This window comes from Pelodiscus sinensis, chromosome 20 (assembly GCF_049634645.1).
Source record: "Pelodiscus sinensis isolate JC-2024 chromosome 20, ASM4963464v1, whole genome shotgun sequence".
Lineage (NCBI taxonomy): Eukaryota > Metazoa > Chordata > Testudines > Trionychidae > Pelodiscus > Pelodiscus sinensis.
This window is the reverse complement of record NC_134730.1, coordinates 11207532-11222570: the sequence shown is the minus strand read 5'-3', so window position 1 is coordinate 11222570 and position 15039 is coordinate 11207532. Positions and strand designations below refer to the sequence as shown.

At 53.8% G+C, this 15039-nt stretch overlaps 1 protein-coding gene across 6 annotated transcripts in view; it reads right to left on the bottom strand.

Moving 5' to 3' along the window:
* UNC13D (unc-13 homolog D) overlaps window positions 1-15039 on the bottom strand; it is a 57169-nt gene that overhangs the window by 11910 nt on the left and 30220 nt on the right. For all 6 annotated transcript variants that reach the window (XM_075903643.1, XM_075903640.1, XM_075903641.1 and 3 more), the window contains 15 exons: window positions 14903-15007; window positions 14308-14400; window positions 13590-13693; window positions 12627-12744; window positions 11142-11266; window positions 10165-10255; window positions 9753-9809; window positions 6772-6869; window positions 6331-6382; window positions 5626-5756; window positions 5002-5122; window positions 3419-3562; window positions 2406-2504; window positions 1121-1327; window positions 560-628 (listed from right to left, as the gene is read on the bottom strand). In XM_075903643.1, the coding sequence (XP_075759758.1) occupies window positions 560-628; window positions 1121-1327; window positions 2406-2504; window positions 3419-3562; window positions 5002-5122; window positions 5626-5756; window positions 6331-6382; window positions 6772-6869; window positions 9753-9809; window positions 10165-10255; window positions 11142-11266; window positions 12627-12744; window positions 13590-13693; window positions 14308-14400; window positions 14903-15007 (1614 nt within the window). The remainder of the gene's footprint in view (window positions 1-559; window positions 629-1120; window positions 1328-2405; window positions 2505-3418; window positions 3563-5001; window positions 5123-5625; window positions 5757-6330; window positions 6383-6771; window positions 6870-9752; window positions 9810-10164; window positions 10256-11141; window positions 11267-12626; window positions 12745-13589; window positions 13694-14307; window positions 14401-14902; window positions 15008-15039) is intronic.

Sequence of the window (15039 nt, the reverse complement as noted above, 5' to 3'; positions counted from 1 at the left end):
CAGTGGGTAAGCAAGGGTGGGGGGAGAGTGAGCAATGGAGGGAGGGGGGCATGGACCCTAAAGGCAGAAGGGGCGGAGCCTCAGGGCAGGAGGCAGAGCAAGTGTGTTCTGTTTTCTGCAAATATAAAGCTGGCAGCTCTAGCTGGGCCAGACCCAGGCCCGGTCCTGGCACTTCCTGTGCCGAGGAGTCTACCAAAGAGTTGGTGCAGGTCGGAGCCCTGCAGCAAGCAGCATGTGCTGCATCTCCCTCCCCCACGCTGGCCGGGAGCAGAGGGAGGCACCGTAGAGCTTAGCTCAGAGTGCAAACCTGGAGCAGCCGCTCCCAGCCAAGATGCAGCTTTGCAGGGGAGAGGGACTCCTCCCTGTACAGCCACCATGACAATTACTAGTGCAGGGTTTTATGGCGCCCCGCGGCGTGGCAGCCCGGCCCCCCGGAAGCAGAGCGGCAGGACTGAGCACGCCTAGGCCAGCAGCACACGGCTGGGCTAGAGGGACTTGCAGGTGCTAGGCCCGGGCTCATTGTCTCCCACAGGCAGCACTAGCAGGGCCTGGCACCTACATCTTCTGGATCCCTGGAGTCGCTGGAGGCCGCCAGCTCCTGGATGTGCCTGGAGATCCCGGCGTCCAGCTGCCAAAGAGACACATGCTCAGAGCTCTGGGTTTGCCCACATACACACGTGCCCACCGAGGCTTCCGATGGGGAACCCGCCAGGCCAGCAGCTCCTTAGAGCTCAGCCCTGTCGCCAACCCTCTCCCTCCGGCACTGGGGTCCCTGATCTCCCTCCCAAATGAGGCAGCCCACCCATCCCCACAGCTGGGAGTGCTAGGCTCTGCCTTTCTGCCTCCAACACATCACTGGTTGGGTCCTGTCCAGTGGCAGGGCCCGATCCCAAGGATCTTGTCTCATCCCGCTCTGGCTGCCTCTCATTGGTTCAGGACACGCAGTCCTAGGGTGAGAGATGGCAGGACTTTGCTCCATACCATCAGCATCTCTATCAGCCAGACCCAACAGCCAATGGAGCTAATGGGCGTCTTTCCATTGGCTTCGATAGGCTTTGGATCTGACTGTTGGGCTGAGCCATAGCCCAGGCTCAGGGAGAAGGCAAGGCTGGCGGGTTACTTTGTTTGCCAGGGTCTGCACCACGTCTCTGATCTCGTGGTCAAGGCAGGTGACGGTGCCTTGCAGCTGGTTGTGCAGAGTGTGCTGGATCTGCTCCGGCTCAACGATGCCCCCCAGTTGCTGCTCCATGCGCCCCCAGTCCAGCTGCGCTGGAAGCTTCAGGATCAGGAGCCGCAGCTGCTCCACGTTGTTCACCACGATGCAGAGCTGGGGCGGGAGGGAAGAGGAAAAGCCCCGCGTCAGTGCCAAACACGCACTACCCTCGCTGCCTGCCGCCCACTCCTGCCTCACCCCCACACCCGGCTGGGCTCCCTAAGTCGCACAGCCACGTCAGAGCCACGGTGCAGCCTAGCGACAGGCAACCTGCACCCAGCGGGACATCACTGAACAGCTGCTGAGACGCAAGTGGTGTCCAGCAGCGTAAACAGCAGGGGAAACCGAGGCAGGGAACTATTAGGCAGATGGCAGATCCAGAGCCCGTAGATCTATGATGAAGTGTGTGAACGAGGCCGGGTGGCAGCCAGTTCCCATGCACAACCATAGCAGGGCATTTATTTCCTTGCATTCTGATTGGACAAGACTAAATGTGCAATAGGGAAGCTTTTCAGCTCCTTCTTGGGGGGGGGGGGACGACAATGGTCTCACCCTGGCTCCAGCTGGCCATGGCCATGAGACGCCAAGTGCAATCTCAGGCACGCTGGGGAAATGCACATGGAAGGCCAGCAGCAGAGGAGACCCTGCAGGCAGGTGGGACCCTGGGGCCTGGTAGTGAATGGCTCTCTCAGGTGCTTCTCCGGCTCCTCTTACTGCGGTTTGCACACTCACAATATGTAACATGTATTCTCATAGCACCCCTGCGAGGCAGGGCTATGCTGTTCCCCTGGTGCAGATGGGGACCCGAGGCACAGGAAGGCTAGTGACAAGCTCAAGATCATGGCAGAGCAGGGGACTGATGCCAGGTCTCCTGAGTCCCAGGCTAGCGCTAACCATTGGGCCATCCTTCCTCCCTGGCTCCCCCACCCAGAGATCAGTGAGACTTTCCATCCCAACATGTCCTAGAGCTTGCACAGAATCCTCCAGCTCAAAGTCACTCACTTTAGAACTTGGGTCATTCCTCACCCCTCCCAACAGAACTACAGGGAACACAGGACAAATTACCCCCCCCCCGGTCACAGGGCACCGCCCCCGGCCCTGCATCACATGCTGTCGGGAGAGGCTGCCCTGGCTCCCTGAACAGTCTCCCGACCCCTCTGCTGCCCCTGCAGAGACCAGCTCTGAGACTCACCCTGTTAGCTGCATCCCCCTCGTCTTCCTGGTTCCTCGACAGCTCCTCTGCCCGGGTCTTGATCAGCTTGCAGTACGTCAGAGCGATTTTACACATGTCCTAGGCAGGAGGGAAGGGAAAGGAACCTACGTTTCTTACAGGCACCATTGTTTGGCAAGCCTACCCCCCCTTGCGGGGGGGGGGGGGAGCTCAGGGCAGAGGACTGGGGTGAGGGTTGCCATTACAGTACCTGTAAGAAATGTAAGTGTGTGACAGAATACAGGGGAGCTCAGGGCAGGGGGTGGGGGCCTCAGGGCAGGGTGCATGGGGGGGGGGGGTGCAGGAGTCTGGGCAGGGGGCTAGGGTACATGTGCAAAGAGTGGAGTGTGGGGTGGGGGAGTTGGAGCTGGACAGTCCTGTTTGGTGACTCTGCCCCGCACTGCTCCTGTTCTCAGCCAAATGGGAGCTGTGGGGGCAGTGCCCATGGGCATGGGAAAGAAACTAAGGGTGCGGGGGATGGGGGTGCTGCAGTGTTCCCAGGTTTCTGGTCCAGCACTTCTGGTCCTAGCCCAGTGCCCTGAACCCGGCCACCCCAAAGGGCTTTGCTGCTGGCCTTAGCACCAGGCGGGGGAGGAGCAGGGAGGACACGGACAAGGGGGCTGGATCAGAGCCCCACTCCCAGCCGGCCCTTTTCTTACCAGTGTGCTGCACTGGGGCACGCCGGCTTATTTTCACCTTGGCCCTAGGGGATAGCGCAAGAGGCAGCGAGCTTGGGGAACGCACAGCGACACAACACTGCACAGATAGGCACTGGGGGCAGATGTTGGCTCTACCACACCAGATCGGGCAAATGAGCCATTCTCTCTGGTGCCCTGTCTCAGAGACTGGCCTAGTCCAACAGCACTTGGCCGGTGCATACAGAGGAGGAGAGGAATTCCTTCTGATGCGCTGAGGTACAACATTTGATCATCTCTTTTTAGCAGAGCTAGAACTTTGCTCTTACTGATCCAGCTAAACTGTCCGACCATCCGCACCTCAACAAACTTCACCATGATCATGAAGGCTTCCTCCGGGTCTGGCCAGTCCAGCTGTTGCCAGGTTTTAACAATCTGAGCATAGCACGTGGACAGGTCGACAGTGGATGTGCTGTGCTTAGTCAGCTCCCCCAGCGGCGTCAGCTGAGGGGGTGGCAAGAGAAAAAACAAACATTTTACTGAGAAACTTGCCAATAAGCCAACAAACTAGTTCCAAAGCCAGCGCATATTGCAAGGTGGCCCCTTATTTACCTTCCTTCTGACCCTTCCCCTCCTCTGCTCCCCCATGGTCACTGCTCTGGGACCAGGCAGTTTTCTCTTGGCCACAGGACCAGCATGGAGCACTAGAGGAGTTAATCTGTGCTTCCTCTTGCCAGGGCATCTATCCCTGGGTCCCTCCGTGAGGCTGCACCCCTTAGACTTCAGGGAGGGAAGGCAGCATGGGGAGACACCTAGAGAGCACAGCATGGGCAGACTTGGTGCTGGCTTCCCCTGCCTTGGCGGGACCAAAAAAGAGTGGGTCCCTGTCCTCCACCGTCCGTTCCATCCTCGGCTGGGACTGCCAACAAAGGGAGCCAAGAAAGGAACAAAGAGGCTCGTCTCAACTCGCTGCCAACAGGCTGCCATGGAGCCTGGGCCTTTAAGCCACAAGAGTACGACAGGGTCAGCAAGGACGTGAGGCTGTGAGGGGCCAGTGCTTCCAGAGCAAGGGCCCTGCGGTACAAAGATCAACTCCAAGAGGAAGGCATGTCCCCTCTGTGAGCCCTGTGCCTCTGAGCAGGGTGGGGCCACTCGACTGGCGGGGTGCACTAAATGTTGAGGTGTGCAAGGGCTAAACCAGGGGTCTTGGTAGTGATGACTATGGGTACGGGGCACAGCACAGGCAGACTCTGCTTCTATTGATTTACAGATTTGTTTTGATTTCCCTTTCCCTGCTTGCTCAGGATAGTTGAACATGCAGCTGTACCCGAGATGTAACATTGTAATGATTGGCCTGTGTGTTAACAATGCTCTCTTCCTTACTCCCGTATTCACTCTGAAACACACATTCAGGGTCACGTCCTGTACCCCATTCTGTGTTGCTGATGCCAGGAATTTTGTGATATGAAACTTGCCGACACCAGCTAAAAAGCTGTAAATGGTAAACGGGAGAGAGGGGGACTATAATTATATTCACCACCTGGTTATGGTTATGCATTATATGGGTGTTCACAGTACTAAATTAGGGCCTAAAGAGTGATGTCATTGATGTGTGTTTACACACTGATTAAGATAAAATGGTGTTACTTGGGTAAATTAATTCCTCATTCGCATCCCAGGGAGGCGGGATCCGAGACGGAACGAGTATCAGCAGTAAAGGTGCCCTGTTACCCCATCCGCCTCTGGGTCAGCCTGTTCTTTGCTAACTGTATTGTAGGGGTCCCAAAGCCTGACAGTCCTTAGCATTCCGCATAGGAGGCAGGGGGCAACAGGTGGAGATGTGGGCGTCAGGGGGGATGAATGAGCTGGATGCGAAGGACTGGTCATACAATGATGAAAGCTGGAGAGCCTCAGAAACGCCTTCGTGGCCATCTGACTGTTACCTTGTCCACCTGGATAGCTCTCTGGGTCCTCTCCAGCGCTATGGTGTAGGTCTTCTGCAGCCACTTGGGGATGGCTTCCTTAAACCACTGGTGGAAGTCAGTCAGGGCAAGGGGGCCGTCCCTGGGAACACAGACACATGGCTGGCTCCTGTGCTGCCGCAGAACAAAGGCAAGAGGCTGCACATTCTGCTTCCACTAAACCTGAAATATTCCTGTGTCGCCGAGACGGCAGCGTCCACAGCACAGCTGCCCACCGGACAAACAGGCTGGCACAAGTGCAGCCTAACGTATTATCTGAGCCATCTCTGCCTCCCAGAGCCCCACTTGCCTCTGGAGCGCTGGCTCTCCCTAAGCCTACTCAGCACCGTGCCTGAGGCGTGGCAAGCGCAGGTTGCATTAAACCCCACCACGTGGTCTGGGATTTGTTTATGATGCCGCTGTACTAATCCAAAGCGACAGGCAGCCAGGCCAGCAAACCTTTTCAACCACTCGCAACTCCTCCAGCTGGCCCAGCAGAGTGAGCCGCTGACGTGATCCCACCCTCCCACCGCTTCCATTTCCCGGGCGCTGCTCATGTTTATTCTCCTCCATGTGGCCAGACTCTGGTCGGATCTGGCTCAGCACCTCTTGCTCAGGAAGCCCCTCATCCGGTAAAGCTCCTTCAGGCTCAGGTAGAGCTGGAAAAGGTTCTCTGCTGTGAGGTGGGACATGCCGCTGTCAATCTCGCTCAACTCCTCCTTGACATGATGTGACACCTGCATACGGGGAAAGGAAACCGAGGGAAGGCACTGAGGTCAGGCGGGTTAAGAATGGCTCTGTGAATACTTGCCCTGCTGTGGGATCAGGGAAAGGAAATGTGCCATCCCAATCAGACCAGAGGGAAGGGTGCTGTAAGTTGGGGACACCAGCGGTTTGAGGGCTCAAGGGCTTCAAATAATACAGGAAAAACCCGTTTATCCCCATTTTATGGGACAGTGAGCAGAGGCCCAGAGAACTGATCAATTTATAGACTTGCAGCTGACTCGGTTGCAAAGCCAGGAATCAATCTCCACTCCTTTACTATAGCCACTAGGCTGCACTGCCTAAATGTGCCCATCTTAAACTGCTGGCTAGTCCCAGCAATCAGGTCTCTGGGGCTGGGGACAGGATTAGCCCCTTCACGCACAATCTGAAGAGGCCCCCGGTTCGGAACACAAACGTTTCTCTCCTGCTAGCAGTCACTTCCCATGAGCCCTGAGGAGCACACAGGGTGTAGGGGAAGCTCAGATGCTTCCCGTCCTCTGACAGCTGGCTCTTGCCTCTGCCTGGCTTTATTCTCCACACACTCACCAGCTCCTGCAGCTCCATGTAGGCAATGGAAAAGAGATCCACCTTCACAGTGCTGCAGGGGAGAAACAGAAGGTCAGGAATCTGCCCGATACAACTCCCTGATCAATCTGTCCAAGCCCGTGCAATTAACCCTCTGCCACTTGAGCCCTTCGATGTGATCTAGAGTGACAAAAAGCTGCAAAACTACAACAATGTGAAAGACTCCAGCTGGCGACTGGCGAGCCAGTAATACTGGAACGGAAGGACACATGCTGTTAACCTCGGCTCCCTAAGCAACAGGGAGCTGTGGTATGCAATGACCCAGGAGGGAATGTTTCCCGGGGCTTTCCAGTCTTATATGTACGATGTCTGGGAACTGTGCTTTGGAGCGGTTGCCTTTGGTGCCCTAAGCAAAGTTGCTGTGAGAGCGAGGGGCAAAGGGTGGTGGAACCAGGTACTTACTTAATAAAGAATTTGTTCCAGATTTTGTGGCATTGCTGGAGATCCCCGTTTACCTCCACGAGAAGTCTGGCCAGCGCTTTTCCATGCTCCTCCATGGTCTGCAAAGGGAAGGGCAGAAAGTCACCCCGTGGGTGTTGGTGCCCACCCAGGTATTTTGAGACTATCAATGTATCGAGTGGTAGCACTACTCACTCCTGTCATATCTGAACACCTTACACTCACTGCTAGATTTATTCCCCCACCGTGCCCTTCGGAGACAGGGATGTCCCATTACCCCCTTGGGGAACTGAAACACAGAGTAGTGAAGTAACTTCCCCCAAGCCGCACAGTGACTATGTGGCAGGACTGGGCATTGAACCCAGATCTTCGACACTAGTATGGTGCTTTAACCACAAGTCCATGCTCATGAGCAATTAATGAAGGTAGGACTGGGGGAGGCAGGCCCCCAACCTCACCTACAGCCCCACCCCTTCTGCTGAGGCCCCGCCCCCACCATGGGGAGGGGAGGGTGGAGGATGCATAGCTCTAGCCTCCCCAGGCCCATAGCATCAGGGAGAGCGGGCGCTAGGGGCAGCAACACTCCACCTCAGTAGGCCTACAGCAGGCGTTCTGGGGGCAGAGTGTGGGCAGGGCCATGCCTAGCGGTTTGGAAAGGCTGAGCCTTCCCCGCCTCGCCTACTGGATGCCCATGAACCTGCTGTGAATGATCATCCCCATTTGCCTGTGATAACTTGTGAAAGTAGCTTTAATAAAAGGCAGCAGTTGGGCCCATTCACTTTTATCACAGCTCAGCGATAAAGGCCAACAGCCTCCTCAGGCCCCTGGGTAAGGTGGGGGGGAAGGGGAGACTGCTCTGCCCTCCTGGAAGGGGCGTGGCCTTGGGCAGAAGAGGCGGGGCTGAAGCTATACAGCCCTCAGCGCCATTCGGACCTCACCACACCCTCTTCCTCCTGCCCCATCCCTAAAAGCTGTCCAGAGCACGAAGCCTGGTGCTCTGGAAGCGATTTAAATGGCCCAGGGCTCCAGCCGCCACCCCTGCTGCAGTGGAGCCCTGCTGCAGTGGCCTTTTGTACCATCCATCCCAGGACAGTTGCCCCCTTTGCCCTACCCCCATCAGCGGGTCTGATGCAGAGGACAGTTTGCTGCAATTTAAGAAGAATATCCTCTGCCTATTCTTTCAGTCTATTTGGAAGGAAGATGAACCCTCATGCTTCAGGGCACAAACCCAACTCTAATTATCCAGGGTTAGGAAGAAGGTTCCCCCCGTCCAGAGTTTATTCAAGAAGGGTACGTCTACACAGCAACATTAATTCAGAATAACTAACGTTATTCCAAAACAACAAAAAACACGTCTACACAGCAAGCCATTATTTCAAAGTAATGTCAAGCTGGAGGACTGCTTACTCCGACTCCTGTAACCCTCATTTCAGGAGGAGTAAGGGAAGTTGAAGGAAGAATACTCTTCCTTCAATTTCCTGCTGTGTAGACAGCGCCAAAAACCAAATTAAGCTATGCAATTGATGTAGCTCAAGTTGCGTAGCTTATTCTGACATTAGCTCTGCTGTGTAGATGAGCCCAGCTATCCTCTTCAAGATTCCTCTCTGCTGCATCTGAGAGTGTTTGGTGACAGGGAACTGGACTAGAGGGACCACTGACCTGACCCTGGATTGAAATCCCTATATTCAGAGCACGCATGGGATATAAACTGGAACGGTCAGGAAATTTACACTGAACCACGCCTGGATCTATCCTCTGCTTTCACAGAGGCAACAAGATAAATCCAACAAGCAGCTGTTTATACAGCATTGTGCAATTTTCTCTGTTTTTCTTGAACTATTTTCACTGTCACATAGTGAGCATCTTTTTACCTAGGGGCTTTTTAGTTATACAATTGCTGCATTGAAGTGTGCGAGGAAACTGTAATGGAATATTATAATGCTATTAAAGAATGTTAACTGCCATTAAAAGTATACAAGGGTCCTACTAGATTGTCTTTCCTTACAAAACAAAATGACTGAATTGTCTGGCTAGCTTGTCATTGATTGTTCTTTGGCTTTTAATGCTGGATAAGACAATAAAGATTTGTTTCCAAGTGTGTCTAAGACAGTGTCTCTTAAACTTTTTAAGATGGAGGAACAACAAACCATTTTTTTTTTATGAGGAACAACAATGAGTTTTTGGTGAGAAAAAAAGAGGAAAAGTTATTGAGCAAAAAAAGAAAAGAAAAATAAGATCGGCGGAAAGTTATTGAGGGGGGAAAAAAGTCGCCTGTCCCTTTAAGGGTGGCCATTTTGAACTCTGTTGTGTGCCACGGAACACAGTTTAAGAAACAAGGGAAGCAAAGCAAATATCCACCTTCACGATCCATTTGGACAAGCAATGGAAGAATCCTGGCATACTGCATCACCCTTCAAAAATCATGAGACGGGCCTTCCCCAAAATCATGAGAATGCCTTAAAAATAATGTTGGGCGTTGGGATATTAGCCTGGGCTTATTGTGTAGGGATAAGTCTGGGCTTATTGGTTAATCCTAACAGCTACACGACTGCACACACTCCCCCTCTTTGCTGACTCTGAGCCCTCAGAGCTGCTTGACCACCCGCGCTTCTGCCTTTGATAGAGAGGCAGCAGCATGGAGGGTTGGGGGGGGCAGGCAGGAGCCAGGCCCAGTCTTTGGGAGGCTGCTCCATGGTGTGTTATATAACAGGCAACGTGCCAAGCTAGCAGGAGTGACCAGCGGAGACTGACACAGAGGAGGGGACAGGACAGGAGGCAGCAGCTGTTCATTCCTTATAGGGGCAGCCGGATGCCTTTTACCCCCGTTGTGGTTGCTCAGCACCTCTGAAAACTGGGCTCACTCTGCCTTTTGGGCATTCAGAATCGCTGGCCACTTCTGGATTGTGGCCTGAGAAAACGTCACCCCAGTCCTCCTCTTCTGACCCGACCCAGCAAACCAGTGTGTGAATGAAAGCAGATCTGACCTTCACTATCGGCTTCAGGTGATGCTTCTGCATAGCAAACCACTCCGTGGTTCCGGACTGAAAGAGAACGGGAGAAGGAATGAGGGGAGAGAAGCAGAATCGGCGGAGACAACCTAGCCCCATTCACCCGGGCACAACAGCACACGCCTTCCTTGCCATCCAGACCACATCTCATACCCAGAGCAGGCAACATGTTCAGTCCTGGAGAACACTGCACCTCTCTAGAGCAGTCAAAGGCCCAGGCGGACAAACTTTGGAAATGCTACTTTCCACTCCTCTGCTTCTAATTAAGGTCCAGACTGAAAGCTTTTGCATGCCGGTGTAAGGGTGGGACTATGCCCACAGCTCCAGGAGGAAGTCAGAAGATCCCCTATGGGCTGGGGGAGAAGAGAGCACAGAGATGCAACTGTACCTTGAGAGCGTCCATCACCATCTGCCGCAGGCTGGGGGTCAGGTTACAAAGTTCCTGGAAGGCTTTCATTTTACAGACCTGGAGCAGGACCCTGTGAAGTGAGAAACCCTGCTGAGTCGCCAAAGAGCTTTGCCACCAGCCACAGAGCTCTCCTCTCTCCATACACTTTCCTCCACAGGGCTTCCTGTACATTAGGACCTTACTGCTTGGTCATAGACAGAGGGACAGACACTGGCACACTGGGAGAGGACCAAATGCTAATAATTCCTCAGCAGGGTGCTGAGGCATGGCAGGATTTATTGTCCACAGCCCAAATTCACTCTCCCACCAGGTGAGAAGTATCTCAGGGCAGGAGAAGTTAATGGGGATGGTTTGGAGTTAAAACAACAACAAAAGCCATCACAATGTGACAGGCACACTCTTGCTAGCACATCAGGGGTTGAACTGGGGACCTACAAGCATGAGCTGCTACAGGCTGTGCTAAAGAACCAAGCCTCCCTAGTGGGGCTCTGCTAGACTCTCATCCTCCCCCACAGAGAGTATCTGTAGCAGGATTTGACCGGGGGCTACACTTTTCTTTGTGATTTGTGTTATCCCATGATACAAAGGGCAGCCTGGGCAAGCCCAGGAGAGAACACTCCCTAGGCCTCACAGGAAGCAATGACATCAAGATGCCAGTTCAGAATGGGGGAGGTCCCAGATTAGAGTGGGGAAGGTCTGTCTACTTCCTTAGGGGACAGAGCTGACAGGGAAAGGCAGGGGAGAGGAGACAACAAGAGGAGCTGGGAATGGGAGTAGGAGGGAGGTTTCCGTAGAACAGTCTCCCCAGGGGAAGCACCATACATGGGGGAGGGGGGGATTAAAAGGCAGACTGGATAGAGTAGAATAGGGAACAATCCAGCACTAGGCCCAGGAGGATGTGGGGAGGCTGTTTCTTCTCTGACTGACGTGGTTCTGACACATTGCAGCTGGCTGACCTGAGCAGCGACTGTAGCCTGTGCGTGGACCTAGCAGAAGAGAGCGGGAAGACGATGCGGTACTTCCGGAGGACAGAGAGGCCATAGGCCAGTAAGGTCTGGAAAGATTCAGCCAGCTCTTCTCTCTGGGAAGAAGAAATGGAACATGCATCAGCAGCAAAACTGACAACCACAATATCTCAGATGGACACCGCCTGTCCCCAACCAACACAGCCTCTCTACTGAGGGGGCTATTTCTACATTTTGCAATGTGCATCTGTCTCCAAAACCTGCCCCCTCTGCAAAGGGAAGCACTAAGGAATACCCGCCTTCTAGGGGGCCCTGAAATCACTCACAGCAGCCTCTCCGAAGTGAGAGGGGAAAGCAAAACGCAATCACCTCGAATGGATTTCTAGACTGCTTTAGGAGACTGAGGCTTTGGCAGAGGCTCTCTAGTGAAGGTGAAGGTGAGTTTTACATTTAAAGCAGGGTTTTAAACACACCATAATGAACAAATACAGCAATGGCAGGATACACCCAGGCAGGAAACAGGCACAGTTTTACTCCCTGAGGGTGACCTGATAGAGGTCTGAGGACTCTCAACAGGGTGAGCTGGGTGAGTACACAGGCAAGCCGGACACCGGACGGTGTCATTTGTAGTGAGATTTAAAGCACAGAACAGACACAGCACAGGCAGCAGCAGTGTGCGCCGCCACTCCAGTGGGCCCCAGCAGATTACCCCTTGGGGGTGAGAGGGCAGCACAATCCCCATGCCAGCCTAGAAAGAGGTGGCCAACAAGAGTGCCAGCCACCATGGTGAGGGGCAGTTTCCATGAGAACACGAATAAGGGTCTGCCAGACGGTAAAGCCCTTCAGTCACCATCTGCCTGGGTTGGGTTTGAACTGGTGACCTTGAGGTGAAGGACTCTCTAGCCCATTGCTAACTCCAGCTTCACTGAAGGAAAAGTAACAAAGTTCCTCAGGTGGGGAAAGGGAGTCCGTTCGTAGAATGGCTCCCCATTACGTTAGCCATGTAACAAGCCAAGCTGCTAGGCTGAAATCCTACCCCAGGAGAGCCCATAGCCAGGTTTTTTAGCATGATCTGTCCCTGCACAGGAAAACTACTAAGGAACGCCACCTTCCTAGGATGGCGCTGCAGCTCCTCACAGAATCTCAGAAGCCGAAGGGAAGAGCAGCCCAAATCACCTCAGTCAGATTTCTAGATTATGATACGATCTTAAAGACTCTCTGCAGTATGAGGTGTTGGCAGCGGCTGCTGAGCCCATTGTCAGGTTTTGCACTTAGCTGGCAGGCACCACAAACTCCTTCCAAAAGGGGTCCCACCAGAGCCAAACCAATCAGTTACATTTGTGGCGCGTCTCAACCAGCCCACGAGAAGCCAAGAGAGGTGATGTGAGGAGGGCCCCTCAGCTGTCGTGGCTTATCAGAGCCTGCCCCTGCTCCCTGGATCCCTGCCCCAAGTGCGGCTATGGGGTCTGCTCCTACCTGCTCAGGCCGCAGCCTTTCCTGGACCCACTGGTACTCGATGCTGGTGATCTGGTGCAGCAGGCAGCTGCTGTTGAACTCTAAGCTCTGGTAGAGCTTGCTGTAAGCCAGCCACTGGCTGTAGTGAAAGGGGGAGGACACACTGTGAGCATCCAAGGAGCCACAAGCAACCCCCAAAGGGAACTGGGATAGTTGCAAATGGGGGGCGGGTGATTCTGCCGGCAATGGAAATCAGGGGCATTTAGGCCAGGCCCAGTATCCTCCTCAAGTAGGAATATGCTCTCGGGAGAACGAGGGATTCAGGCTCAGATGCTTCTTATTACCCCAGCAGGCCAGAGCCAGCCGCTCCCCAAGACTCGCTCAGCCCAGTGTTCATGTGGAGGGAAAGAGAGGGGTGGGGGCAGGGAAAGAAGCTAGAGACAGTGGCAGTGACAGTTCCCCTGCTGATTGCCACGTGTCCCAGCCCCTGGGAACAGCCATAACTGCAGTGTTAGCAGAATCAGGGGCTTCCTGGCATGTGCTCACACGCCAGATGGTGAGGGAGAGAGATCCAATGGTTCTGCTACCATAAACACACGGGGAGAGCATGTCAGTAGTGTTTGTCAGTAGCGATGCATGAGACAGAAGTGACCAAACACATGGAGAAGAGCAAGGAAGTCAGACTACTGACCTTGCCACAGACAGCAGGTGTGGGCATCTGCACTTTAACAACAACAATAATAACGCTATACTTCATACTCCCACAATGCTGGCTATCTTGGGTTCTCAAAGCATAGTCTGACTTCGCAATGCTTGTGAACTAGGGCAGTGTTATTATAATTTTATAGAGGCACAGAAAGGTGAAGGGACTTGCCCAGGGTCACCCAAAATCAGTGGCAGAGGTGGAAATAGATCCCAGGTCTCCTAATTGCCATAATCATTACACAATATTGCCCAGGTTAGCTGGGTGCATGGGATACTCACACCATGACCTGGTGAAAGTCAGACAGATCTTTCTGAGCGGCATGCAGGTACAGGATCGTGCTGGCATGTTTACTGAGATCCCCATCCCAGGCAGTACTCCCAGCCTGTATGCAGAAGGAAGGAGCAAGAGAGTTAATCCTGCCCTGAAGAAGAGAAAAGAGCTTCCTGGAGCAATTCATAGAATTTGGCTCCTCCTAGGATTTGTACTTGGTTTTCATTTGCCCCGCCTCCTCTCTCAAGCTCTAGGATGGGCCCTTCAACGCCACACATAGTCATTGCTCCAGTCCAGGCGAATATCCACAGGGTTCAGCCACCGTCGGGTGCAGACCGAGGGTGGGCTTCCTGGAAAGTGCGGGACCGAGTAGTTGTTGCAGGAGTGAGGAACAGGGCTACAGATCTGCTAGCAGTGGTTCAGTTTTCATGTAATCTCACTCAATTGCTATAAAAACCAAGGTCTTTTACTGGAGACATCAGAGAAGGCCCCTTCTGCTGTCCCAGGTTGATGTTAAAGATGCCAGTGTGCTACACAACATGCCCCTTCTTAGCAACATAGGCTGATGTGTTGGATGCTTGCACCACAGGGGGTAACTCGTTGCTTTGGAAAGACTCTTGGGATACACCCCAAAGGCTCCAAAGAGTCACAATCCAGCCCATCTGCACTTCAGCATGAAATTAAATCCTCCCCCAGCTTCCACCAGCTTGCTGGCTTCTCATGTACCTGGTGCTGCAGGATCTCATAGAACACCATCTGTTGTAACAGGTGGCGATGGACGGTGTAACTCGGCTGGGTCTTGCTCAAAGAGGTGGATCTCTGAAAAGAGAAACCAAAGTGGAGAGAGAGCCCAGAGCATGAGCCGGAAGGGAGCATGTCTCCACAGAACCCCCAACATCCAAGCCATTCGACAAAGCAAGAGCCAGACTCATAGGACCCTTGTTTAATGGCAGGACTTTGGGTTCATATCCAAGTGACCGCATCCTTGGTGGGAGGTTTGGCACTGCCTCCAGGAAGAGTTAAGCCAAGTGTTCTGGTTTTCAGGGTCATCCATCACTAGGCACCACTGAGGCAGAAGCATAGACCTTTATCATGGGAGGACCCACCGAGACGCTGGAGAGTGCCAAGGAGAAAAGGGAACCACACCGATACATGAGAATGAACTCTCCACTCCTCATTGCTACAGCAGCCCGTGGACCTTCCTACACCTCTGACCTCCAGAGCGAGCAGCCACAGGGTCAGCCCTGCAGATACAGCCCTAGTGAGCAACCCCCAACTCTACTGCTCCTGTTTAACCTCCTCCCCTCACAAAAACGCCTACTTTCTTGTGAGTCAGCAGGAACTGCAAGTGGCACTGCCCCCGGTCAGGGTAGGTTTCCGTCCGTGGCTCCAGGTTGTACCAATGGTCGTTCCTGCAGTGCAGTTCCTGTAGACAGACAGACAGATGGATGGATGTCA